Raw genomic sequence first — 27,803 nt, forward strand, 5'->3', positions numbered from 1 at the left:
AAAAATTAACACTGACCACTCCAGGCTTGTATTAAACTCCCATGGTTACTGCTTTTCTCTGACCTTGGCTAGGTAGATGCTGCCACCACCCAAGTGCGAAAACCCCTTTGAGAACCCAGGAAGATGCTTTGAAATGCCTTCTTGTGGGGTACTCTCAAGCCCTTTCAACCCCCCCTCCCAGGGAAGAGCTGAGAAAGAAAACAAAGGAAATCAGCTGTTGCCACCAGTTAATTAAACAACATGCACAAGACTCTTAGGGCACAAAATCCAATCTTGTTCTTAAAAAAGGTAAATTTTATTTAAAAACAAAAAAAAAGAAAATACATTGAAAACTCAGGCTATTGCTAGATTTAAAAAAAATACAAAAATTAAGAATCAAGAATAGATTTCTTGAGGTCCAGCTTATAGGTTACAAGCAAAACAAATGCATTTGGGTTTAGCACAGAGGAATCCACAAGCCATAAAGAAATAAACCTAATCATGTCTTCCTGGACATTTCCTGATCTACTTACATATCTGGGGTTTTGAATGAGGTATGATCTGATGGTTTTTCCTACCTGGTCCAAGCTCTTACAACATAGCTGCAGCCCTGTCTCTGCTTCTCCCCAAGAACAACACAGACAGACAAAGGGGAAGTTTTTTCCTCAATTCTAAAGAGTTCTAGCCTTCTCATTTTGGCCAGGTGCCAACTCACTCCCTTTTACTTATGCAGGGAGACTTTTTAATCCTTTACAAGTAAAGCAAGTAGAGAACAACTACTAAGAGAGATTTTATAGCACTGGCTGGGTGTCCATAAAAGAGAACTACCCCCCACCCCTTTCATTTATCACAAGGGATAACACAATAACTCACAGTTCTGGCTATATTTAAATACTCCTGCCGTCAAGCCATTCAGCAGTAATCAAAAAAAGCTAACAGAATGTTAGGAACCATTGACAAAGGAATAGATAATGAGACAGAACTAAGTCAAATATGATGATGATTACTGAAAATCCTATTCATCAGGTAAAAGAGTTCTACCAGTCCCAAGGACTGAGATCCCAGTCCTGACTGGACCATCCTGAATATAAACACTGGACTATAACCTACAGACTAATTCTGAAAAAACTCTTTGCAGCTACAAAGCTCATCATCTCTGCTATGAATCAGAAGCTCAAGAACTGTACTCATGTCTGTATGTATACTGATCTTTTAACCATTCTCTTTTCTTTTTTTAATAAATTTTAATTTAGTTAATTAGAATTGGCTGTAAGTGTGTATTTGGGTAAGATCTGGAATATTCATTAACCTGGAAGGTAATGTGTCCGATCCTTTGGGATTGGTAGAGCTTTTTTATATGATGTATAAGTTTTTCAGAAATCCTCATCATATCTGACTTGGGTATCTAGGTTGAAGCCTGAGGCTGGGTTAATTTAAGGGAACTATGTTGTTGGCTTCCGGGTAACCAGTGAGATATTATAGAAGCTGTTTTGGGCTAGTTTGGTAAATTTAAGTATTGGAATATCCACCAGCTTTGGGGATTTTCTGCCCCATTCTTTGCAGTTCACCCTAAGTGAGTGACCTGAGTTGGCTCCCCTGGGCCCCCTCCCTAGCCTGCCTATCTGGCATTTCCTATCCCAGTCAAAAATTCAACTCAACAGAAAAAGCCAAGATCTGTTAAGGCCAGATCACCGGGGCAGTGAACAGCTTATCAACCACGTAGAACAAGTGTCAGTGGGGTTTATCAGATGTGCAAGAGGAAGCAGCCCCACAACACCCTGGCTCTGTCTGTTAGTGGTTTCCCCTTATCACTGTAGCTCAGAGGGGAATATGCTAAGCTCAGGAGAGAGGGTAGCTGCCACACGAGATAGTAAGGCCAATGGGAGCTGCGGAGTTGGTACTTAAGGCGGGGGCAGCGTGTGAAGACACACACCCCCAGGAGTTGCAGGGACATGCTGGCCGTTTCCGGGAGTAGCGCAGCATGGAGGGAGGGAGGAAGGCAGAGTGGGCAGCAAACCGCCTTAGCCCTGCTGCTGGCACATCTCTGCGTGTCCCTTGGGAAGAGGGGGGCAGTGGGTCTCCATGTGCTGCCTGGGGCAGGAGCAGCGCACAGAGCCACCTCCCCACACCAGAGGCGTGCAGAGACATGCCAGCAACTGGCCACTTCCAGGAGTAAGGCCACCGACCACGGCACGCAGGCAGCCTGCCTGCCTGAACCTTGCTGCGCTGCTGGCTGGGACTTGGGGACAAGTTGTCAGATGAGACTTGTCCTGCATTTTGGGGGCCCCCTTGTCATTGGTGGCCTCATGCCACCACATGGGTTGTTTCATGGTAACTCTGCTCCTGCAGCTCATTAACCACAGTCTGGAGATGTAGGTCCTGAGAGAAATCCTGCCTCCTCCTTGTTTCAGGGCCCCACCTCCTGAACTCCATAAGGGAGAATGCTGTGGGGCTGTGCAGAAGGAGGCCCTGGGAGATGATGTGCTGGAGGCCCTGGTTATACCCATTGCTGGTGTCAGGACACTTATTCAAAGCTGCACAACAGGGTTATAGGGCAGGCGGTGACAAAAGCCCTTACTGATCTGGGTTGAATCCCCAAGCATCACACTGGTGTAGTCAAACAAGATTTACACACACAGCTTGCTATCTGACTGGGGTTTGCACTTCAAGCACTAGTAGAATCCATGGTGTGCCCACATCTTGACTGCTGTGTGCAGTTCTGGTCATTCCACCCCAAAAACAAGGCAGCAGATTTAAAACAAACAAAAGAAAGTATTTCTTAACACAATGCACAATCAACCTGTGGAACTCTTTGCCAGAAGATGTTGTGAAGGCCAAACTATAATAGGGTTCAAAAAAGAACTAGATAAGTTCATGGAGGATAGGTCCATCAATGGCTATTAGCCAGGATGGGCAAAGGTGCAACCCAATGTGCTGGGTGTCCCTAGCCTCTGACTGCCAAAAACTGGGACTGGATGATGGGGGACGGCTCACTGGATAATTGCCCTGTTCTGTTCGTTCCCTCCAGGGCAGCTGGCATTGGCCACTGTTGGCAGACACGATACTGGGCTAGATAGACCCTTGGTCTGTTGGGTCATTTTTTTGTAAAATAGTTGTAAGTGATGCCCACGTACAAATCGAAGAATGGTTACAGTTTGATTATTTTCTGTTTATTTCAGGTGTGGAAATAGAACAAAGGAAGTTTCAAATGAGTGACAGTGAAGCAACGGCAAAGAAGAGCTGGCTAGCCTGGAAAAGGAGGAAGAAGCTCTGACAAGAGATGCTGAGCAAGCAGCACGAGGACACCAGAGTGGGAAGCTGAACAACGAGAGAGCAAGTGTGAATACCCAAAATGGGAAGTGGCGCGAAGAGCCAAAGAAGCACATCGCTGGGCCCTGGAACTGGAAGTGGCTGCCCACCAATGAGCGATGGAGCTGAAAGAGCAGGAAAGGCGTGGACAGATTCCCCCAACCCACAGGAGCTCTCTCTCCCCAAGGGACACCCAGCTGGGATAAGCTGTGCCCTGCATACAGAGGAGTAGACCGTATTAACGAATTCCTTACCACTTTTGAAAGGCTCTGTGAAGTCCATAAAGGTCCAGAGCAGAAGAACAATGCAATGTTGACTACTAAGCTCTCGGGTAAAGCATTGGATGTATTTAATGAGATGCCAATTGACCAAGCTTTGAAATATGATGAATTTTAAAAGGGTGCATTGCAAAGGATGTGAATTACTCCTGAAGCATTTAGATGAAGTGGTGAGGCCTCAGAACAAATGACAAGACGAGTTATAGGGAATGTGTGTATAAATAGTGTGATTTGATGAGAAAATGGGCCAAGGAGACAGGCAGAGAATTAGGACCAGTTGTTTGATCTCTTCACTCAGGAACAGTTCCTGAGCATGTTGTTCTGAAGAGATCAGGCAAGCCATTTGGGACAAGCCTCTGGATTCTGTCCAAAAAGCAGCCGATCTCACTGATGATTATGTGCAAGCTAGAGCATCTGGCAAAGGGTGGGGCTGAAGCCCAGTGTAAAGTGGGGAGCCTGGTTTATCTCTGGGAAAAAGAAGCATGGTTGGGAGCCCAGGCACTCACCTTGGGCAGCCCCCTCCCCTCACACTGTTACCCTTGTAGGACCTGCTTCAGCACCAGAGAGACCCCTCCTCCCCTCACTCAACTTCCATTGCGGGGGCTGGGCACTGATCTCCATGTCTCTCCTGCAGTGGGTGGGCGCGTGGACTTTGAGGACTTTGTGGAGATGATGGGGCCGAAGCTGCATGGGGAGACATCCCACATGGTGGGGGTGCATGAGCTCAAGATTGCCTTCCATGAGGTATGGGGGTGTAGGAAGAAGGGGGAACATGGGCTCGGGGGTGGGGGAGCAGGGTGGGGATGTGGCAGGCACCCATCCAGCCAGGCCATTGCACACTCTCCCTGTTCTCTTCCTCCCCGCCCCCTTGCCAAGTTGGACAGGAATGGGGTCAGGGAGATCAGCAGCACAGAGCTGAAGGACGCCCTCCTGGCCCTGCTGGGGGAGCAGGTCCCACTGCTGGAGGTGGAGGAGATCCTGCGTGATGTTGACCTCAATGGGGACGGCCATGTGGATTTTGACGGTGAGAGATGCTCTGCAGCCCCCACCCATTGACTCCAGGGACTCCACTCTCCCCACTGACTGCACTGGCCTTTGGGAACCTGCCTCCCACCCACTGATGCCAGAGACCCCCCACCTCCCTCCACATTGAGCCCTGGGGATACCTTCTCTGCTCCCGCAGCAAAGACTCATCCCTGCAGAGACCTCCCCCTTCTCTCCCTGCCAGGGCCGGCTCAAGACACCAGCGGAGGAAGCACATGCCTGGGGCGGCACATGCTAAGGGGCAGCATTCTGTCCATTCTTGGGGCGGCACAGTCTGAGCAGCGTTTTTTTTTTGTTTTGTTTTGTTTTGTTTTTGCTTCGGCAGTCCGAGCGGCTATTTTTTGCTGGGGGTGGCAAAAGTGGTAGAGCCGGCCAGTGTCTTCCTGTGACACACCCACCAATCAGTCCTGTCTGTGCTCTTCCCCTTGTGTTTAGTTGTGTGCTGGGCCCTCAACCCAGAGCTATAGGGTCTAGGGCCCTGGGCTAAAGAGCCATGCCCAACCCTCTCCAGAACAGGGTGAGGCTCAGCCCCACTTTCTGCAGCCCCAGGAGGGCTGTTTTTTCACAGAGTTGGGGTGGGTGGTGCCTGGGGCAGAGCTGCCTGCTGTGGGATTGGCTGGAGCAGAGGAGGGAGCCACAGCTAGGACTGAGGAGGGGCAGATAAGAGGAGGGGCAGTGATGGCTGGGAGGTGGAGGGGACAATCTTCCCCCAGCATCCTGCCTCCCAGGGGCATGATTCCTGCCCTTTGGCTGCTCCAAGCCCTCGCCCTGCTCTCCACATCCCCCCTGAAGCCCCGTGCCCTCTGCTGTGGAAGCTCTACTTGCTTGGGGTGGGCTGCAGCATCCTGAAGCCTGGTAGAGGGAGCTGTGGCTGGGGGCACAGTCCAGGGGTGGAGGAGTGGGATGCAGTGGGGGGCAGCACAGGACAGTGCAGTCAGGCTGTGTTGTGCCGGATGTGCAGAGGGAGACACTCACTCCAGATCCCAGTTGTGTCTCTCTCAGAGTTTGTGATGATGTTGTCAAACCGCTAACAAGGCCTGGGGGAGGGGATCCCTCACCCCCCATTGCTGTCGCCGTTCCAGCCTCTAGGGGGACAGAGCAGCTCCAAGTGGATCCCCGCTTCTTGACAGCTGGTGACCCCCCTTCTTCACCAGCAGGAAGTTCCCTTGCAACTCCCTTATGGGCCTTTCTAAGAAGAACCCTCCCTCTGGGTCTGCCTGCCCCTCTGCTGGCCGCTCTCCCTCACAGTGTGTTGCCAGGGGGCGGGGCCTGAATGCCCAGTTGGCAACTCCTTTGGGGGCTGCTAAGGCTCTGACTAGGCCAGGCCCTGCTCCTTATCTGGGATTCCAGATAATCTCCCCTCACTCCCAATCAGACTGTCCCTGCAGCTCGCCTTTGCTTCTGTCCTGTGCTGGTCTCCGCCTCCAGCCCAGCCCATGAGCTGCCCTAGGTACCCACCTTCCTGCTCCTGCCCCAAGTCAGGGAAATCCCCCCTCCCCACCAGTGGCTAGACTGGAGTGGAGGAGACCACCCAACCCTTCACTGCTCCAGCTCCACCCCATCCCTTTGTTCACTGAATGGCTCTGCTAAAATGGTTGGCGGTGACAGAGCATTAACAGTGGTGCTGTTTCCATTTGTCCTCTGTCATGGATCCACAGGGTCGGCGTTACACCCTGGCTTTTCCACAGTTCCTTGGAGCAGAGTTTCCCGACCGGTGTGCCATGGCACACTGCTGTGCTGGCAGGTGGGCTGTGGAATTTTTTGAAAAACTACATGTGAGAACAAAAAACCTTCCCTTGTATTCTAATGAGCGTTAGAGCTGGATGGCAGTCTGTACGAGGCCCCTTTCAAATACTATGCACAGCTCACATTCCATTCCCCACAGTGAGGCTAAGGGAGAAAACGTAAACACAGACGGATGTGCCCTGATGAATGCAATGTGCTGCAATGAGCCTTTGATGATGATGCACGTAAAAAAAGACATAGATTTCAAGCCTAAGTTTTAAATTTACATTTGACTTAGGGTAATAGCTGGAACCAGCCAGACCTGGAAGTAAGTAATTGTGATATAATTGTAAGTAATTATATCACATTTAAAAACAGTGGAGAAAGTGACACGCATGTGGGAACACTATTTTGGGAATGAGCAGAAATGCTTAACTATTAATTGCTTCTCATCTCCAAACATTATTCTCAAGGGCATGTCGCTGTCTCCACTGGGCATGCTTATGTCCAGAGTTCTTATATTTAGCTTTAATGTTAGTTTCCACTGTCTGAAAATGTTAATTCTGGCACAAACAACAGATCGCGATCTAACACTAGCTGCCATGTTTGTTTTGATTTTAACCCTACTAGCCTCGTTCTGGATTGGTTCCTGAATATTCAAGAGTCCAAATTAAGAGTGGCCTATGATAGATGCAATGTTACACCACGGTCATATGAACTTGACGTTATGGGAGTCACATGATAGTATCAAGGTGTGCCATGGCAGAGAAAAATGTTGGGAACAACTGCTTTGGGGGACTCGGCTCAGTGGACCAGGCCCCCAAGGGGGTCCCACTCTTCCTCCAGGGCCAGCCACAAAACCTCACTTGCCTCTGGGCTCCAGTCTTCCTGCCTCATGTGGTGAGCTCTGGCCAGTGAGGCCAACTGAGCCAGATGTCCTCTTAGGGATGTGTAACTCTGATGCACCCCAGCCGGTGTCTGCAGTGACACAGGGCAGCTTTTCCAGCCAGAGCAGGGTTGGTTAGTCCCCTGACACACAGTTTTCCAAGTCCTGAGGGTAGCCCAGAGAAAGGAAGGTTAAAGCACAATCCCTCTGGCCAAGCCCAAGCAACCCACCTGCCTCACTGTAGTGGATTCCATCTCAGGCACTCTCTCTCTCCGGCATCCTTAGTCAGGCCAATTCTTCCAGAAGCCTACTCTTGGTCCTCCACTGGTCACCTCCCAATTCTTTGGCTTCAGACAAAGCCATGCAGAATTCACAGTCCTGCCTGCTGTCCAGTGTCCAGTCCTTAGGGCTTCCCATTGTCCCTCAGGACCCTCTCTTGAACTGGGTCAGTTTCAACTAGTTCCCTGATGACCCTATTCATTGGGGCCCAGTCAGAAAGGTCTCTCACATACACTCCCTCTCCTGCCCTGCACTGCCCCGCAAGAGCAGATTTAACTCTCCACTCCCAAACTGGCTAGCAACACAGAGTACAGAGGGAAACCAAGGCGCACAAGATTCATAAAAATATTACAGAAGATTCCCACTTCATCACAGCTCTTCTCCCTCGGGGGCTGAACTGAGCAGGGCTGCTTTATCCTCTGACCTGGGAGGTTTGAGTCCACCATGGTTATTCAAAGACACCCCAGCATAGTGCCCATTTCCATGGCAGCAGTTCTACCTGCCACTTGTGAGATGCGTACAGCACAGTTTCTAATCAAGTGTACAGTTTTCACAGTACAGGGTAGAGCAGTTTCACGTCCTTCATTCAGGCTGGTCTGTTTGATGACCTGAGCAGGGTGCACATGGGAAGTTTTCATGCGGCCCCCAGCCCTTTGGCCACTCCAGAACCTTTGGGTTTGAAACTGGGTCCAGATGCTACCTCCTCCCTGTCTTCTTCCAGGGAAAGATGAGGGGAGGGAACCCACATTCCTCCATGGGTCAGCCCTCCTGGCTGCAGCCTGGGGTGTCCTGAGCCCTAGGTTGGCTAGGAAGTGACCCCATGAGCATTTGGTGGGGTATCAGTGTAGGTTTGTTCCCCTGCAAGGGTGGTCTTAACCCAGCCATATCTCTGGGGCACTGGTGTCCCGGGGCGCTTAGGTATGGATTCCAGGGGATGCCCCATACTGGCAGGCCCCCTCTGGAGCTGTGTCTCAAGGCCAGGGCTATGCATATGTTGGGAATGCATTTCTGCTGGTGGGATCATCCTATTGCCCTCACCCTCAGGACAGAGGCCTGTCTTAGGGCCCCCTGCCCCGATGGGCTGTGATTCAGGCTCTCTTGGGTAGAAGAACCCATCAGTTCCATGGCCATGCCCTGACAAGTTGTGGCCATGTCCAGTAGCTGCCGTCCAGCTGCTTTACCCTTCCCTGGGGCTTCTCCCCACTGAACAGGGCAAACGTTGAGGAATACTGCACAATATGTGATTCCTATGTGTGATGCAATATGGAGCGGGGCAGATTGACCTGGGAATGTCGTTTAGTTTTACTGGGACTGTCTGCATGGGGGATGGGAGAGCAGGGGATGACTTTAGATGAGGGACAGTACCTGAGCCTGTAACCTGAGCCAGGAAGGGGGGTGGGGAGAGTCAACACTTTTGCCCTGGAAACTGGACAGTGGGAGAGGGGGAGAGAAGGAGGGGGAGAGAGCCTGCTGGAGGGTTTTTTGTTTTCAGTTTTGGGCTGGCTGGGAAGAGGCAGGGAACTCCAAGTCTGGGGTCTAAGATCCTTGCCGCCAAGAGGGACCTGGCTGAGGGGTCCTGGCTGTACCTACAAGCCCTGCTTGGGACTGTTCCTGTCATCTAATAAACCTTCTGTTTTACTGGCTGGCTGAGAGTCCTGGTGAATCGCAGGAAGTGGGGGGGTGCAGGGCCCTGACTCCCCCACACTCTGTGACACTGTGCAAGACTGGAAAAAGCCCCTGTTATGTGTGCAGTAGACAGGAGCCCGCTGCCTATGATAGAGGTCCCTATTCAGAGGGTGGCCAGAGATACTGGGGGACAGCTCAGTCATGGGGCTTGACAGCAGCTATGGATAAATTAGGCTCAAGCTTGTGAAGACGAGCTCTTTCTCACGGTGGTGAAATATTTGCTGCCAGTTTGCATCCAAACTTCAGCACAATAGAATAAATAGAAACAAACCTGTTTCCCACCAGATTCTCCACATACTGCGGTGGTTCTAGGATGGAGGTATTCCCACATGCTTGTCATTTGTTTCTTGCTTCTAGGAAGCAAGGCCAGATTCCTGGGAAGGCAGAGATGGGATTTTTTTCATAGGGGGATGGAATGTTTTTCTGTCACAATTTGCTATATCCCTGTAACCCTGCAGCACCCCCTTCTGGCTGGGGGGAGGAGTCTACATGGCTCCCCTTCTTTGAGGTTTAGTAGAAGGAGACATCTCGTTCCTATGAATAAAGGAGCTAGGAGAGGTGGGAGGGAGAGGTGAATGTGTCTAGCAATGCAGAGCCATTGATCGTGGCAAGTACTGTGACTACTAAACTCATGCATCTGGTGTTAGCCACTGTCCAAAACAGGACACTGGGCTCGCTGCACCAGCTCTGATCCAGTCTAGCCATTCCTGTGTTCTGACCCAGCCCCAGAGGGTAGGGGGCTGGCTGGCTAGGGGGTGGGAAGTGGGATTACGGGGTCTTTCTTCTTTTGGGGGTGCTGGATCCAATGTGCTCCCAGGGGGTGGAACTGTCTGGCTCAGGGGAGCAGGGAATGGGACCCAGGGCCTTTCTCCTCCAGGTCCCCAGCTCCCGTCCAGCCCTAGGAAGATAAAGCAATGATGGGGATGAGTTTACCATCCTCCAGGTTACCGCTGTGCTGGTCTCTGTCTCCCTCCAGTGGCTGCTCCACAATGAGGTTTATGTGTCCAACAGTGTCTCCAGCAGGGGAGGGGACTTGCTGGAGCTATAGTCACTGCAAAATTTGCATTCCTGCCCCCCAGCACACCACCACTATAGCCCCCTGTAGCAGCTGCTGCTCTCCGGCCGCCCAGCTCTGAAGGCAGAGCAGAGAGAGCAGTGGCTACTGGCTGGGCACCTAGCTCCAGCAGCAGCGCAGGAGTAAGACTGTGCAGGGGAGCCGGCGTGCCTGAGAGCAGCCCCTGGCCCTGCGTGCTGAGGTACACTGCGCAGGGCAAGTGGAGTGTCTGGGGATCCCCACAGCAGCCTGGCCTAACCCATTCTGGCTGGGGCTCCTAGGCCCCACCCCTCGTGGTCACTGCCCCCTGAGGGCTCTGCTGGCCCTAGAGCTGAGTCCCCCTGCCCAGGCATCTCCTACTGGCTGCGAGTAGCCAGTGCCCCAAATTGCCTGACTCCGGCTTCCAGCCTCTAACCTGGCCAGAGAGTGGGACCTGGGACGGGGAAGGAGGAGGTGAAACCTTTTGTGAAGTAGCAGGGGGTGGGGCCACAGAGAGGAGTGAGGCCTCATGGTGAGCGGGGCAGAGCCCCGGCTTTTTTGTCTAGCCCACCTCAGCCCCACACCAGGAAGAGGCTGGCGCCGCCCCTGGCCCCTGAAGCACTGAGCAAGTGTCATTTGTCCTGTGCTCCCCAAGGGAGCCAGCAGGCAGACAGGGCAGCCCCAGGCCGGAGCAGTCTGCAGGGCTAATCTTTAACTTTGGCCTTTGGCTGAAGCCACCTGCAGCTTCTCTGCCTCCCACGGGGCTGGTTAAAGCTAAACCCCAGGGCTGGGTGTGGAACAGCTGAGCCCAAAGTGGGGCCCATTCCCTGCTCTTGGCCCCAGCTGCATCTGCTCCTGGCAGGGGGCAAAATCCTGTGTCCAAAGAGGGCTCCACCACTCAGGCTCAGTACTGTGCAGGAAGCCAGGCTATGCCCCGGGTGTCAGAGCCATGCTGAGTAATCAATCCCCTGTGAAGTCGGGGCAGCCGCTGGAGCTGGCCCACTGGTGGCAGGAAGGGGCACTTGGATCAAGGCCATGATTTTTTGGAGAAGTGTTGACGATCCTGGTTATGACCTGGCCCCTCATAAGAAGAAGAAAACAATGGACTGGATCCCCTGTGTGTGTGTGTATGTGGGGGTGGGTAAGTCCTGCTTGTGACAGACCCATCCCATGCTATCCTGAGCCTCTTCTGCTTCCCCTCAGCAGGTTGGAACCGGCCTCCATGATCGCTCAGTTCTGAGCCGGGCCATGGCATGCCTGATGGGACTCACCACACCTCCCACCCCCACCTTTAGCCCTGTTTCCCCACCCCATCACTTCCCTGGCTCCAGCCCCCATCCCGCTTCATTGGTTCCTGCCCACCTTCCTCCCCCACAGCCTTCCCCAGGACAGGTCCTGCCTCTTCACTCTCCCACCCTGCTCCTGTTCTCACTCCTGCATTGCTCCTGAGACTGCAGTCAACTCAGGTCGCACCTCCCCCACACCACCTGAGGGGGGTCACTGAGTACACAGGAGATACAGGTGCCCTGCTCTGTGTGCTGGTGCCTGGCACCACAGCAGACAGGAACAACAACAATTGCAGTGAAAATCAGGCTCAGCTCCTGCAGGCCCAGGCTGGAGCATGCTCAGTCACCCGGCAGGGCGGGCCCATGGGCAGTCTAATCCATTCTAGGAGCTGGGACGGGGTGAAGCAGAATCTTCAGGGAATTAAAAAGACTCTACTGAGCATGTGCAAACTCAGATTCTCCAAAGACTTATAACTTGGCCAAATGTGGGTGGATTTTGATGGGGACAGCAAAAGGCACATCCCCTCCTCTAAGCCACCCTGCTGCTTGAGAGCGCTGGAGCATTGCAAAGAAACTGTTGTATAAAATAACCTGGCAAAACAATGGCTTTTGCCCTAGCCTCGTTCTTGGGAAAAGGCCAAATGGCTGAAACATTCCTCAAAAATGTCTGCCTGAGGCAGACGCCAGACCTGCCTGGAAAGTTTCAGCCTGAAGAGTTAAAGTTTTTCAAAGTTATAAGAAAGAAAAAACAAAGAGTTTTGCACTGGAAAGTGTCGCGGAACCTGGACAATAGGTGGTGCTACCAGATGATGCAGTCCACAACCAGCCCAGCCCCTCCATCACAACACAAGGGTGATGTCCGCCTGGTAACCCCCATCCCATCCCTCATGGCACACACCATCATATCCATTCAGTCTGTTTATTCCTTCTTAGCCCATGGCCCACCTGGCCCCAGGCTCAATCTCTCTGCAGGCCGGGGATGGAGAACGTGTTCTTCTCCGTCTTGACAAAGGCCACCTTCTTCTCATAGTAGGCAGCCTCGTTGATGAAGGCTGGGTAGATGGTGGTGTTGCCCTCGTAAAGGATCTCCTCCCCGCTGAAGGTCTGGAAGATTGGGTCCCTGGGGTTCAAGGGGAGGAAATCCTTATCCTAAGGGTGGAACAGCTTGGTGATAGGCTGGGACTGGAGTAGCCGGGAGCTCCCCTGACAGCCAGCGCTCTTGCCCTGCTCCCTACAGCACCCCCTGCTGGTTGAGGCCAAGATCCTCACTGTCCTGGAATTACCTTCTGGTAACCAAACATTTTATTAGACATGTGGCAAGACCCCATGCAGGTCACAGTGCCTTGTGATCTAAGCCCACCTCAACTCATATCCTGGCTGTCCAGTGTCACCCAGCCTGATGCTGTATAGCTACAGTCTACAGCTCCCTTCCAAGATCATGAAATCAACTCCACTCACCCGATGCCCCAGAGTAAACCCAGCTTCACCCTGCTGAGCTCGGGGGCTAACCCTGGCACTGCCTTGCCATGGTGGAGCCTTTGGTGTCCAAGCCTCAGTTGTGCTAAGGCCCCTTTGTGCCACTTAGTAGAAGAAACAGGAGCAGAGGTATCCCGGCTGCTCTAGAGCTGGTGTAAGAGCCCAGCTCCCAGCCCCCACTATGGGATAGACTGGGATGGGGGGGAGGGGTGCATTATGCTCTGGCTATTCTGTGCTCCCTGGGACCATGGAGAGCAAAGGATAGCTCACAACAGCCCTTGGGCTGCTTTAACCCACACCAAGGGCCAGGCGCACAGCCCACAATGCAGGGCACAGAGGTGGTTTAAAGCCACTCCCCCCTACTCTGCCCTGAGCTCAAAGAAGGGCTGGGGGAGAATCCAGGCTGGTGAGTCAGTCCTTGTCATTGCCAGGTTGGCTTTGCGGGCATTCTGGAGCTACAGCTGTGATTTCTGCCTCCCAAAGAGAACAACAATGCAGGGGCTGGGACCACTCTATTCCCAGCCCACACCCACCTGCAGCTTGGGATGCACCATGGCTGAGATCTCTCCATCGGGGTAGCAGGGATAGTCCATGCGCCCAGTGATCTTGTACGCTTCGATCTCAAAGGCAGGGAACACTGTGCCTATGGGGCAAAGGGGGCTCAGAATGTGGGGGGGGATACTGCATAGGAAAGCTGCCCTGTCCTTCCCACCCCACCCCAGTTAATAACAGGCTCCCACCACTGTGGCTAGAGAGGAAGGTGACCCCCTCAAAGTACTGATATGGGAGGAGAGCCTCATCTAGGGTAACCAGATGTCCTGATTTTATAGGGACAGTCCTGATATATGAGGCTTTTTCTTATATAGAAGCCTATTACCCCCACCCCCGTCCTGATTTTTCACACTTGCTGTCTGGTCACCCTAGCCTCACCTATCCTTGGGGCCACTGCAGAGCAATGAATGTTGGGATAGCTCAATTCATCACCAGGGTGATGCCTGATGGGATAGCTCATGCCCCCTCTGGGGTAACTCACCCTTGTTAAAGAGTTCAATGAAGTCCAATGCGCAAGCTATGAGGTCTCTCATCTGACTGAACAGGTCAGCTCTCACCACCTGCTGGGGCTGTGGCCCCAGCTCCAGCGCTGCAGGGAGACCACAAGGACTCGGTTACGGCTCAGCTACTGTGCCCTCTCCAGCGCTCCTCCCAAGAGCACGCTGCAAGGAGTCCCCCGAACATGCCCCAATGCCCATTGCTACCCCTGGGGCCCTGCCCAGCACCCACCACCTCCCTCAGTCACTGCTACATTCCAGGTGCCTGCTGAAATACCACCTCTGTCCTTTCATCCCACCCACCCCCAACACCTACCTCACACACCCGGCCCTCACTGCTCTCAAGACACTCCCATGCATGGGACAGTGGAAAAGGCTCTGGATAGGGATGCAGAAGCCATGGGGTCCATCCCTGCCTCTGCTATCAACCTCAGGAGTGACCTTGAACTCATCCCTCTCTGAAGGCACCTGAACAGGAGAGCGTCAGCCCGACGTGCTAAGCCTGGCTCAATCCCAGGGGTTGGGAAAACTTTAACCACCTCAGCGGTCAAACACCACGGCGGGGGCTGAGCTAAAGAACCTAAAGGGGCAGTGTCAGCACAAGAATGAAAGGGGATCACCCAGCCATGAATAAACACAGGCTGGAAATGAAAGGTGGGTTCTATCCATCAGAGCAATGAGTGTCCAGATGAGCCTCCCAGTGGGTTGAGGGTCTGTGTAGGGCAATTCCCCGCAATATCCTGGACAAAACTTCATTCAAGGAAGTTTGACTTAATCTGATATGTTTAAGCACCTTAGGTGTTGCTTGTATTGAAAATACAGATGTCTGTGTTTTATTGGGGGATGGCACGGAATGTCTCTTGGTGGGGCGGGACTAATGTAAACCCTGGTACACATTAGGCGCTTCAAAGGACTACTTGGAGCAATGGGCCAGGCAAGACTGGGCTTTTCAAGTGAAGTGATTCCCCAGGAAATCTCAAGGGGGAGGAGGATGCACACGTAACTTCTCTGGGCTATGCCAGGAGCTTTGCCCTGATGATGGAAACTTTGTCTGCTGATCACTGGTTATATAAGGACAAGAGCAGAGAGCCAAGCTGAAGGAAGGAGGGACACATGAATTCATTCATGCTTGTTCTGAGCCCCCCCCCACTATTATTAACTGGTGAGAACAAAAACACCCATGGATGGAGTCTGAAGGACTGATTACCGAGCAGAACCATGGCAGGAGTCAGGGTGATTGCTGAGAAGTTTATTAGCAGTGGTTTAGATTCTTTTGGTTTAGGTTTTCTCTGTTCTGCTTTCACCTTAGGAATAAATGTTCTTGCTTAGAAAAGCAGTGTGATGACTAATTAAGGTTAAGATGGAGCATGGTAAGTCTGTGAGCTGGTATGTGTGTCAGCAGGAATGTGGATTCAATGAACCAGGCAGGACTGGAGAAAGGATGGCTACTATCTTCAGACAGAGCACCTATGCAATGATCCTCAGTATGGGGATTGAACCCTTGGCCTCTATAGTCACAGCTAGAAGCCACTATGACAGTGTACCCCATAAGGCTTTATGGGGAGGTGCTCATAAATGTATGTATGATATAACTGAGATAGGGTTTTGCTACATATGCCATGTAACATATCTATGTAAAGGTTATGATCTACTGGTTATGTTCATCCTAGTTGTATGCAGGTACCATTTGTGTGTTCAAAGTTATGAACATTGGCTGTATAATTGCTTGATTTATCAGTAGTCTTAGTTAGAACATTTGGTCACTTCTTGGGAAAGGAATGTGCAAATTAGGTGCTCAATCAGGGAGCACTTAACAGACAAAAGAGCTTGGAAGACTCCAGTCCTCATAAGAAGTCTACCTGAGGACATTCAAGGTAGCATGTGGGTAAAGGCCGCTACTTGCAAGTTCTGAGTCATGCATGGGCATGTGACTTGCCTGTGTGATTCCAAATCTCCATTTTGTGACTGGATTCTACACAGGGTGAGGAGGGGGTCTCCACCCACATGAGAAAGTCTATTTAAACCCTTGGGAGACCCCTCCATTTTGTCTTCAGCTGGCTAAAGAAGGAGCATCTCCATCCCCCAGAATACTGGAAGGAAACTAGAACAAAAGACAGCGACTTCAAGGGGTATGAGTGATTGCTGGACCCAGGCTAAAAGGAGATTAGCCTGTAAAAGGCAGCATTCTGGAACTGGTGAGGATCTTATCTGTATTTAGTTTGATTAGACATAGATTTGCACATTTTATTTTATTTTGCTTGATAACTTACTTTGTTCTCTCTGTTACTACTTGGAACCACTTAAATCCTATTTTCTGTGTTTAATAAAATCACTTTTTACTTATTAATTAACTCAGAGTATGTATTAATAGCTGGGGGAGCAAACAGCCGAGCATATCTCTCTATCAGTGTTATAGAGCGCAAACAATAGATGAGTTTACCCTGCATAAGCTTTCTACAGGGTAAAACGGATTTATTTGGGTTTAGACCCCATAGGGAGTTGGGCATCTGAGTGCTAAAGACAAGCACACTTCTGTTGGCTGCTTTCAGGTAAACCTGCAGCTTTGGGGCAGGTAATTGAGACCCTGGGTCTGTGTTGGAGCAGACGGGAGTGTCTGGCTCAGCAAAACAGGGTGCTGGAGTCCTGAGCTGGCAGGGAAAACAGGAATAGAAGTAGTCTTGAGCATCGGGTGGCAGCTCCCAAGGGGGGTTCTATGATCCAACCCGTCACAGTGGCGTAGTTGAGCAGGTCTGTGCACAGCTGATTGCTTTGAGGTACTGGTTGTGATTTTAAGTGAGTTTTAAGTGTGGTGGCTGGAGAACAGACAAAGTGGTTACTGGTTTGTTATTTTCTGTTTGCTTATTTCGGGTAAGGGAAGTAGGAACAGAAAAGAAAGCAAAATAAGTAAGAAGGAAGATCAGAAGAAGCTATAACTACACAAGTTGCAAATTGCCAGAAAGGCTGAACACTGGGCACTGTGAAAGTCTCTGTTAACTGAGGGTATGGCTACACTTGAAATTTCAAAGTGCTGCCGCGGCAGCGCTTTGAAGTGTGAGTGTGGTCAGAGCGCCAGCGCTGGGAGAGAGCTCTCCCAGCGCTGCACGTAAACCACATCCCTTACGGGTGTAGCTTGCAGCACTGGGAGCCGCGCTTCCAGTTCTGCGGCACTGATTACACTGAGGCCTTACAGTGCTGTATCTTGCAGCGATCAGGGGGCTGTTTTTTCACATCCCTGAGCGCGAAAGTTGCAGCGCTGTAAAGTGCCAGTGTAGCCAAGGCCTAAGAATCCCCTGAGCTAAGTCCATCTCAGTTTCAATGAACTGCAGACAGGTGTTGCACAACCTCTGTGTCTGTGCTGAAGCCGACTGGAGTGTCTAATTTAGCAAGACAGTAGTGGAGGGGTGCCTGTTCTGGCAGGAGGGGGTTCTCTGTGGTATCCCAGCTCATCGCGTGATCTAGTGATGGTCTTAAGGGAAGACAAATAAAAATTGATGTACAGTTTGCCTGTGAAAAGGCCTCCCTGGAAAAAGAAAAGGCTGCTCACCAGCCTGGACTTAAGAGACAAAGCCGTTAAGACCCAGAAGCATGAACTGGCTCTAATAGAGTGAAAGAGGGGCACAGAGACATGTACCTGGAGCTGGAAGTTGGGGTCCTGGTGACTGCGGCGGTGGGAACAAACCCCAAGGACTCTAGATGGAAGCAAACCCAACCTGAGTGAAAGTGGGAGGGATTTTGCTGGCCAGCGAAAGGTCTCTCATAGTGGGTAGCTGTGAGCCTACAGCTGGATCAGGGTCTCTTTCCCTTTTGGGGGACACAGGAGAGTCTGCCCCAAAGGGGAGCCCAGAAACAAATTTTAGGTATACTGCCTCCACCATGGCCAGTGACCAAGTCTCTGGCAGTAAGTTCAGGAGGAGGGTGTGACGTTGTGCAGTTTATATGGTTTTATAAAAATATAAGTGAATATAATGTAACTGGAATATGCTTCATGCAAAAGTTCTCTTGTAAGGTATCATTACCAAGCTTATAATGTACTGAGTGTGATCATCCTATTTGTATAAATTTACCACTCTTGTATCTGGGACTAGAAATATAAAATATAACTCTGAGGGCCTATTCTAATTATGCAAAGTGTGGGCCATTAATGGTGGCTTGGAATCTTAATGGTTCCCATCAGCCAGGACAATTAACTGGGGTTCTCTTTGCAAGCAAGACTTCCTGAGAGTCAGGCTGGGAGGAATGAAGGCTTGGGGTCTTAGAGTGACATGTGATCATGTCACATGAACTGGAATCCATCTTTAACTTGGTGCTTTTCCAGTGAGGGCGGGTGGAAACCCAGAGAGAGACAAAGGATTCCTGCCTTATGCAAAAGATATATAAGGGGGTGGAACAGAACAAAAGGAGGCACTATTATGAAGAATCCTCTAGCTACCACCTAAGCTGGGATAAGATCTGTACCAGGGGAAAGAATTGTGCCCAGGCCTCAGTGTCTAATCTGAGAAAAAAATTACTGAAACATCTCTGAGGGTGAGATTATCTGTATTCAGTTTGATTAGACATAGATTTGAACATTTTATTTTATTTTGCTTAGTGACTTACTTTGTTCTGTCTGTTATTACTTGGAACCACTTAAATCCTACTTTCTGTATATAATAAAATCACTCTTTACTTATTAACTAACTCAGAGTATGTCATACCTGGGGAAGCATACAACTATGCATATCTCTCTATCAGTGTTATAGAGGGCAAACAATTGATGAGTTTACCCTGCATAAGCTTTCTACAGGGTAAAACGGATTTATTTGGGTTTAGACCCCACTGGAAGTTGGCCATCTGAGTGCTAAAGACAAGCACACTTCTGTTAGCTGTTTTCAGGTAAACCTGCAGCTTTTGGACAAGTAATTGAGACCCTGGGTCTGTGTTGGAGCAGACGGCAGTGTTTGGCTCAGCAGGACAGGGTGCTGGAGTCCTGAGCTGGCAGGGAAAATAAGAGCAGGGGTAGTCTTTGCACATCGGGTGGCAGCTCCCAGGGCGGTTTCTGTGATCCAGCCCATCACAGCCACTACAGTGTGAGCTACAGGAGGCAGCAGCCTCAGAAACCTGTATTTGTATTATGGACGCTAGAGGGTGATAGAGCCCCACACAGCATTACCGCACTCTGTCGAGCCACCCCCAATTCACCCCATTTGCCATGGGAGCCCCGAAGGAGCCAGTCTCAGAGCTGGGGCAGGCAGTGCCCTATGAGGGAGGAGATCAGGGTGGGGCTTAGCTGGGAGCAGCAGTGGGAGGGAGTATGTCTCCCAGGACAAGGAGATGGGGAGCCATGGAAATGAGGGGAAGAGAGGGCACTGGGAATGGAGGGAGCGAAGGCTTGGGGGTAAGTGACTAAGGGGCAGGGCTTGAGGGCTGGGGAGAAAAGGGCAGGGGTTAGTAGTGGGGGCAGAACTTGGGAGTAGAGTGATGGACTTGGGGATGGGGAGGTGGGCTTGAGGGTGCAGTGGGTGCTGGACATGGGGCACAGAGGGAAGGGGCGTGAAGCTCATGGAATGGTGATGGGGTGGTAAGGAGGTGACATGATCAAGGACGCGGTGGGGGGCAGCAGTGCTTGGTGCCAGAGGGGCATGGGAAGGTGGGCTCTGGGAGGTAGCCGAGCAATGCCATTCCCTGCCCTGGGACAGACTCGCTCACTCCACAGGGCTCTCCCTGACCCCTGGCAGTGCCTGCTCCCTACCTAGCCCGGCTTTGGCCACCGAGTTGATGGAGTAAGTCTCCTCGCCTGGCAACTTGTACAGGTAGATGGGACAGGGGCTCCGTGTGTAGTTCATCTGGGGGAGAGAGAGAGGAGAGGGGTTAGGATGGGGGACCCTGGCCAAATGCAGGGCGAGTGGAGAAATCGGGGGCTGGCTCCACCTGGATGTAGTGGCACATGTGCATGGGCAGCAGGCTCTCCTCTGAGTCCACGACGAGGCAGGTGCCCATGCTGGCCGTGGTGTTGTGCAGGTCGAACATGAAGTCAAAGGCCTGGGCTGAGCCCTTGGGGCCGTAGGTCTGGTTGATCTCGCGAGCCAGGACCACCTCATAGGGCTCGTCCTCTGCCTCTGTGGAGCTGGGACAGGGAGAGACAAGTAATATGGAGCCACCAGGGCCCCTGGAACCAGGGAACGGCTCCAAGTAGGGCTTACCCTCCCCCAATGCCACTGGGAGCCTGCTCCCCTCCAGCTCACATTGGCGGCTCCAATCAGTGCCGTAATGAGGGCAAGGTGAGTGAGGCACTTGCCTTGGGCGCACAAAGCAGAGGGGTGCAGAACAGAGATATTTATAACCCAAGCCATCTCCCCCCTGGCCCCACATGCCACCCCCCCCCCGAGTATCCCCCGGCCCCGACTTGCTCCTTCCCGCCTTCCTGGCCCTGGAGCAGGGCATCCCTGTCTCTCCCCTGCAGCTCCATGCTGCCTCCCTGCAGCAACTGCTGCTGCAGGGTCCTAGTGTCCCCTGTCCACATCAACTGCCAGGGCAAACTGACTCTGAGCCTGCCCTTCCACCTAAGACCCTTCCCTTTTCCGGCGGGACCCTCCACCAGCGTAGGGGGGCCCCCTGCCTGAAGTCACCGCTCCTGCCCCATGCTGGGCAAGGAGGCAGCCCCATCTTTCATCCCCAGTGAGGCTACAGTCAGGGGCAACAGTCGGAGAGGAAGTGCACAGAGCACTCCCTGGCACCCACCACGGGGGAGGTGAGGGAGATTTCTGGACCTGAGAGGGGTCATAGGAGCACATGCAGTGACAGTGGTGGGAGTGAGTGTGCTGCTGGGGGGCAGAAAAGGGGGGATCCTCCCCCAGAACTTGCTGCTGCCAGCAGGGAAAGGGCTAGGGGGAGTCCTCCTCTCTGGCCCTTGTTCCAGAAAAGCCTGCTTGCACCCCAAACTCCTCCCCAGCCCTGCTTCACCCCAGAGCCCACACCCCCAGTCAGAGCTTTCACTCCCCCACCACGCCCTCAACCCTCTGCCTGAGCTCTGAGCCTCTCCAGCACCCCAAACACCTTATCCTCAGTCCCAGCAAAAGCCCCCATCTCCCACACTCTGAACCTCTCCTGAGCCCCTCCAGCACCCCAAACACCTCATCCCCAGTCCCAGACAGAGCTCTCACCCCTCCCCACTCCTACTCGCCCTGAGCCCCTCCCACACTCCAAACCCCTCATCTGCAGCTACAACCCACAGCCCTCACCCCTGCACCCCATCCCTCTGCACCCCTCCCATCCCCAAACTCCCTCCCAGAACCTGCACTCCCTCCCATCCCCAAACTCCCTTCCAGAGCCTGAACCTCAATCCCCTTTCGCCAGCCTAGGACCTGCACCCCAGACCTCCTTTCTCACCCAAACTCCCTCCCAGAGCCTTGGACGGGTGGGGGGGGGTGTAGTTGGGGGGGGGCAGAGTTTGGGCAGGGGCGAGTTCTGGGCACCACCAAAATTTCTACAAACCTGCCACCCCTGATCCTGCCCTGCAGACCTGAACTACCAGCATTGTCAGGACACGTGCTGATCCCTAGTGGCCACTGCTGATATCCAGCATCTCCCTCCTCTCTTAACCTGTGAGTCCCTCTCTGGATTGGAACTGAACTGGAACCAAAGACCATCTTGGAAGCAACATTACCAGCCCAAGCAGTTAAAAGTCATGAGTTAGACCCCCCAAAATCACAGGCTCTACCGCCGCTGCTTCATTCATTCTTCGGCGGCAATCCAGTGGCAGGTCCTTCCCTCCGAGAGGGACTGAGGGACCCGCTGCCGAATTGCTGCCGAAGAGCCGGCCCTGGGGGAGGGCGCAATTTTATATTCTTGCCTTGGGTGCAAAAATACCTAGTACTGCTCTGGCCCCAATCATGATGTGGGAAAGGTTCCAGGGGGTCAGTGTGAGGGGTGGAGGATCCCTCTGGGGCAGGATCCCGGGCGGGGGGGGGAGTAGTGTGAGTGAAGAGGGGTTCCATAGGGGCTGCAGTGTGAGGGGAAGCCTATCCACTGATGAGGGGCATGTGATCCGTCACCCACACCATGCTTTCTCATGGACTACGAAGCCCTAGCTCACGGAAGATCCCTCGGCTTCCCACCACCCCCTGGGATAGCAGTGCAGAGTGTTGAATGCTGGGATAACTCATCCCAACCCTGGGAACTCATGCAGAAGAATGCATCATGGGAAACCTTACTCATCACTGGAAGCCTCTCCACAGTGATGCATCACGGGATAAGTTTCCCACCCACTCTCTGAGAACCAGTGCAAAACAATGCATCATGCTGGGACAACTCCCCCACCCTAGGGACCAGTGCAGACCACTGCATGCTGGGACAGCTCTCACCACCACTCTGGGGACCAGTGCAGAGCATTGCATCCTGGAACAGCTCTCCCCTGGGGACCAGTGCAGAGTGCTGCATGCTGGGACAGCTCTTCTTACCGCCCTGGGGATCAGTGCAGAGCGGTGCATGCTGGGACAGCTCTTCCCACCACCCTAGGGATCAGTGCAGAGCGGTGCATGCTGGGACAGCTCTTCCCACCACCCTGGGGATCAGTGCAGAGCGGTGCATGCTGGGGCAGCTCACCTGAGAAACTCGGTGGTGAAGGTGCGGTTCAGGTCCTGTCCCACGTAACGCACACACTTCTCAATGGCACGTGGGTTGCCCAGGAAGGGCGTGACGGAAAAGCTGCCACGCTGCAGCTCCATGGGATCCCGCAGCCAGTGCTTGGCCAGGTAGATGCCTGACATCTCATTACCGTGGGTGCCCCCACACACCGCCACACAGCTCAAGGGCTTGAGACGACAAGAGGCTGCCATTTCTGCGGCTGCTCTGCTTCTGTTGGAGGGGGAAGAACAGAGAATGCTGCCCAGGTCTGAGCCCACATGGGATCTTCCCCATCCAGTGGCTCTTCTGATGTCATCTCCACTGGCCTCGCCTTTGGTGGTGGGGTTGTGGCCCCCTCCACCCGCCACCACCCGGGCAACTGTAGGGGACTGATGCCCAGAAGCCAGCTGGGATGCTCTCTGCTACAGTCACTCTCTAGCTGGAGGCACTACTGGAATCTTCCCCCATCAGTATCTAGTGGGGCTTCCTCAGCCAGAGGAGTGCGGAACCCACTCCTGTCTCCACGCCTCTATGAACGGTTTCCTTTCAGCGGGGTAGGCATTACTTGGGCTTCCCCTCGCTCAGACAACGGACGGTGCCCTGCTCTTCTTGGGAATCTGCTGGGGCAGTGCCCGTGCCAGGCTTCACAGCGCATGGCAGGGGCATTGGGGCTGGCCTTCCTGGCTTTCAGCAGGTGCACTTGCCACAGCAGGCTCTCCAAAGGCTGGAACCTATGACACAGGGCAATTGGCCCTTTAAGAGGGAGTGGGGTTTTGGAGCACTTGTGATGGCTTCCCTGCTGCCAAGGGGGATCCCTGCTCCTCTTAAAGGGCCAGTCACCCTGTGATACCCAGGCAGTCGCACTTACTCTCAGGCAGGTGTGGAAGAACCTCAGGACGATCCAGATGTGGACAGAATCCTCAGCAGGATGCTGGAGCCAATGGGTTATAAGAGGAACACATGCCACTGGCAGGAAGCCAAATCTGCCAAGGTCACCAAAAAGAAAAGCCCACAAGGATGGGGAGGAGTTTCCAGGCACTGAGGGCAGAGATTGGCCCTCCACCATTCCCTCCTGTGCCTCCTTCCCCTGGGGGCACAGGGCTGAGGAACAGCAAGACTGGCTCCAACCCATGCCTCATCTAGCCCAGCATCTTGATTCGCACAATAGCCAGCCCCAGCTGTTTCACATGCAAGAAATGCTGCAGTTGCGGGATCACCAGCCCCCCAGAGAAAGGTCACTTTAGCCCCTAGTCATTAGAGGCTGCAGGTTGTGCCTTGAAGCATGAGGGTTTAAAGTCCTTACATAACCTTAGCTTATTCCTTGAACATGTAACCTAACTCTGCATGGTCTTGTTTTCCTCCAAAAAGACTGTCTTTATTGGAAATCCTGCTAAGCACCAGCAATACCTTGTGGCAATGAGTTGTGCAGGCTGATTGGGCGTGGGGCACAAAGGCATTTCCTCTGATCAGTTGGCTCCATTCCACGGCGCAGCCCCTTCTTTTTGCCATGTGGGGGCAAGGTGACAGTGAGTGAAACAGGCTAGAAATGGTCCAGCCAAAGGCATATCCTGGAAGTGCTGAACACTCACCTCTCGGGCAGCCGATAAAGGTCCCAGCCCACCTGCTGGCTGGGAGTGTATGTTAAGAAAGACCCCTCAGCTCCTATCCTGTTCACTGCCGGTCGAGGGCCATCCATAACAATTCCTCCTCAGGGCTCCCAGATATGAGAATCTGCTCAAGGTGCAAGCCATGGAGCCTCTCAGTGTTTAATATTTACCTCCCGCTGTTGGGACTTGGATGAATTATTCCCTAAAGCTTGCAGTGATCTCTGCACTGAGGCCTCCCTCATGGCCTCCAGCCCGGAGACCTGCTGCACCTCCGCTGTTGGTGGGGGCAGTCCATCCCCAGATCACAGGCATCTCAGGGGCCCAGATGCTGGATGTACAGTCCCCAGGAAATGAAGGCAAACCCCAGGCCTTGGGAAGGGTGAGGGGAACCTTGAGGGGTTTGGGGAGCACTGTCTGGACTCCTCTGGCTCCATATCCCAGGGTCCAAGGGACAGGGCCCCAGCGGGTATACATCCGTATCGCTCCACTGGAGTCAGTGCTCATTTACACCCACTGAGGATCAGGCCCCACATGCTTTTCTAAAGCCTGCCCAGATCTCTCAGTGCCTCTCCTGCGTCCTGCATTCTCTCCCAGCCTGCCCCACACAGGGAGATCGGTGTGTGTGTGTGTGGAATTATCTGCTGGTGGTGGTGGGAGCTGGTAGAATAGAAAGGAAATCCCTGCAAGCTTGATTTCAGCCCCCTAGTGTTCCTGCCCTAGTGCCTCCTGCCCCGCCCCTCCACTGTCCACTGGCCCCCTTGCTGATCCGCTCTTGTCCCTCACTACTCCAGGTGGAGCACCACAACAACTCTTCTAATGCAGCTTAGGCCTGACCCGCAGCCACCCCGCCCCAGCTATCCAAGCCCTGCCCCTTGCAGCTGTGCCAATGCCCCTCAATCCTGGCTCACAGCCCCCCTGCTGTCTTGGGCTCCTCCTGCTCTGCTGAAGGCCCACCATCCTGACCCCCTGATTTCTTTCCAAAGTGGGAGTGGCACTAAGCTGGTTGTGATGGCAGGGACAAGCCAGCCGGGAACTGGGCTGCAGCTGCCCAGAGAAAGCATGACGCAGCAGGTCTAAGGGCCACAAGGCCGCCTCTGGCCCCGAGGGCATGGAAGACCTTAAGCAGAGCCGTATCTAGTATTTTTATGCCCGAAGTAAGAATATAAAATTGTGCCCTCCCACAGGGCCAGCTCTTCCGCAGCAATTCGGCAGCGGGTCCCTCAGTCCCTCTCGGAGGGAAGGGCCTGCTGCCGAATTGCTGCCGAAGAATGAATGAAGAGGCAGCGGTAGATCCTGTGATTTTGGGGGTCTAACTCATGATTTTTGACTGCTTGGGCTGGTAATGTTGCTTCCAAGATGGTCTTTGGTTTCAGTTCAGTTCCAATCCAGAGAGGGACTCATAGGTTAAGAGAGGAGGGAGGGGCTGGATATCAGCAGTGGCCACTAGGGATCAGCACGTGTCCTGACAATGCTGGTAGTTCAGGTCTGCAGGGCAGGATCAGGGGTGGCAGGTTTGTAGAAATTTTGGTGGTGCCCAGAACCCACCCCTGCCCAAACTCCGCCCTCCCAAACTCCACTCCCCCCCACCCGTCCAAGGCTCTGGGAGGGAGTTTGGGTGAGAAAGGAGGTCTGGGGTGTAGGCCCTAGGCTGGGGAAGGGGATTGGGGTGCAGGTTCTGGGAGGGAGTTTGGGGATGGGAGGGGTGCAGAGGGATGGGGTGCAGGGGTGAGGGCTGTGGGTTGTGGCTGAAGATGAGGGGTTTGGAGTGGGGGGGGCTCAGGGTGAGAGTAGGAGGGAGGGCTTTCTCTGGGCCTGGGAGGTTTGGGGTGTGGGAGGGGCTCAGGGCAAGAGCAAGAGTGTGGGGGGTGAGGGCTCTGACTGGGACTGGGGATAAGGTGTTTGGGGTGCTGGAGGGGCTCAGGGGTTGGGCAGAGGGTTGAGGGTGTGGTGGGGAGGTGAAAGCTCTGACTGGGGGTGTGGGCTCTGAGGTGGGGCAGGGCTGGGGATGAGTTTGGGGTGCAGGCAGACTTCTCTGGGACAAGTATCAGAGGGATAACCATGTTTGTCTGGATCTGTAAAAGCAGCAAAGAATCCTGTGGCACCTTATAGACTAACAGACATTTTGGAGCATGAGCTTTCGTGGGTGAATACCCACTTTGTCAGATGCACCTGAAGAAGTGGGTATTCACCCACGAAAGCTCATGCTCCAAAAGGTCTGTTAGTCTATGAGGTGCCACAGGATTCTCTGCTGCTTCTCTGCAACAGGGGCCAGAGAGCAGGACTTCCCCCAGCCCTATCCCTGCTGGCAGCAACAAGCTCTTGGGGGAGGAGCCCCCCTTGCTGGGGGGTTCTGCATGCACCTCCTCCCCTGCTGTTGCCCCTGACTGTAGCCTCACTGGGGGTGAGGGATGGGGCTGCCTCCTTGCCCAGCATGGGGCAGGAACGGTGACTGCAGGCAGGGGGCCCCCCTACGCTGGTGGAGGGTCACGCCGGAAAAGGGAAGGGTCTTAGGTGGAAGGGCAGGCTCAGAGTCAGTTTGCCCTGGCAGTTGATGTGGACAGCGGGCACTAGGACCCTGCGGCAGCAGTTGCTGCAGGGAGGCAGCATGGAGCTGCAGGAGAGAGACAGGGAGGCTCTGCTCCAGGGCCGGGAAGGCGGGGAGGAGCAAGTCGGGGCCGGGGGACACTCGGGGGGGGGGGGCGGCAGATGGGGCCGGGGGGAGATGACCTGGGTTATAAATATCTCCGTGTCAGCGGCTTTTTTTTTTCTCCACCGCTTTCTGCGCCCCTTGGCTTTGTGCGCCCTGGGCAAGTGCCTCACTCACCTCGTCCTTGTTATGGCACTGACCTTAAGGGCTGCTGCACAGCTATAACGGGGGAGGGAAAACAGGAGAAGGCCAGAGGGAAACTCCACCCAGGAGCTTAATGGGAGCCAGTGGGTGTCTAAGCCAGATTCACTGCTATGGCCTCGGCTCCCCAAGCAAGTGCTTGTTGTGGTGCTGGCCTCCAACCTGCCCCCTGGTGGCCCTGAGGGTGCATTGCCTTCAGCTCCCTCCATTCTACCAATCAGTTACTCACAGCAGAGTACCTCAAGCAGAGGGAAGTCTGATGTATTAGCTGTTGGAGTGAGTCTAAACCTCTCTTCCTTAGTGTCCCTATAAAGGCTCAGTTAGGCCACATCTCTCTCTTCCAGGAATCACAAGCCCAGCCCCTGGAGCTGGGTTGGTACAAACCAGGCAGGTTCCTCTCATGGGATAGGATTGGGGCCAGGCTGGGTGCCCGGGGAATCCCTCTCATTGTGCCCACTCTCTTTAAACTGCACTCTGGTAGCTTTGCAGGCCCAGGTGCTCCTTACTCAATGAGCTGCCAACCAGCCACCTCGATGGTTAATCACTACAGGTGGGCTGAGTTGGGATTGTTCTCTCTAATGAAGCCAGCCTTGGCTAGACTGGGCCCCTTCTCCCTTAAAGGAATTGCTCCCTTGTACTAAGACCCGGTGGTGTCCATCTCTTCTTTGAGCAGCCCCCACACTCTATTCCAGCCCCTGGAGTTGTGTTGTTTATATT

The 27,803-nt window shown here is 53.4% G+C and overlaps 2 protein-coding genes across 2 annotated transcripts; one reads left to right on the forward strand and one right to left on the reverse strand.

Moving 5' to 3' along the window:
- Window positions 1-927: 927 nt before the first annotated feature.
- LOC127052643 (calcium-binding protein 1-like) lies at window positions 928-6,068 on the forward strand. Its single transcript, XM_050956527.1, has 4 exons — window positions 928-1,174; window positions 3,171-3,619; window positions 4,201-4,310; window positions 4,443-6,068. Exons 2-4 carry the CDS (start codon window positions 3,598-3,600, stop codon window positions 4,620-4,622), a joined length of 312 nt encoding a protein of 103 aa, XP_050812484.1. The 5' UTR covers window positions 928-1,174; window positions 3,171-3,597; the 3' UTR covers window positions 4,623-6,068.
- Window positions 6,069-12,462: 6,394 nt separating this feature from the next.
- On the reverse strand, window positions 12,463-27,276 carry LOC127052526 (N-acyl-aromatic-L-amino acid amidohydrolase (carboxylate-forming)-like). Its single transcript, XM_050956343.1, is given in 10 exon segments — window positions 12,463-12,654; window positions 13,515-13,624; window positions 14,015-14,122; window positions 19,759-19,852; window positions 19,938-20,133; window positions 22,611-22,854; window positions 23,496-23,593; window positions 23,595-23,614; window positions 27,086-27,186; window positions 27,189-27,276. Coding segments are annotated over 10 exon segments (1,251 nt in total).
- Between the last annotated feature and the right edge of the window lie 527 nt (window positions 27,277-27,803).

The sequence above is a fragment of the Gopherus flavomarginatus genome, chromosome 5 (genome assembly GCF_025201925.1).
Source record: "Gopherus flavomarginatus isolate rGopFla2 chromosome 5, rGopFla2.mat.asm, whole genome shotgun sequence".
Taxonomy (NCBI): Eukaryota; Metazoa; Chordata; order Testudines; family Testudinidae; genus Gopherus; species Gopherus flavomarginatus.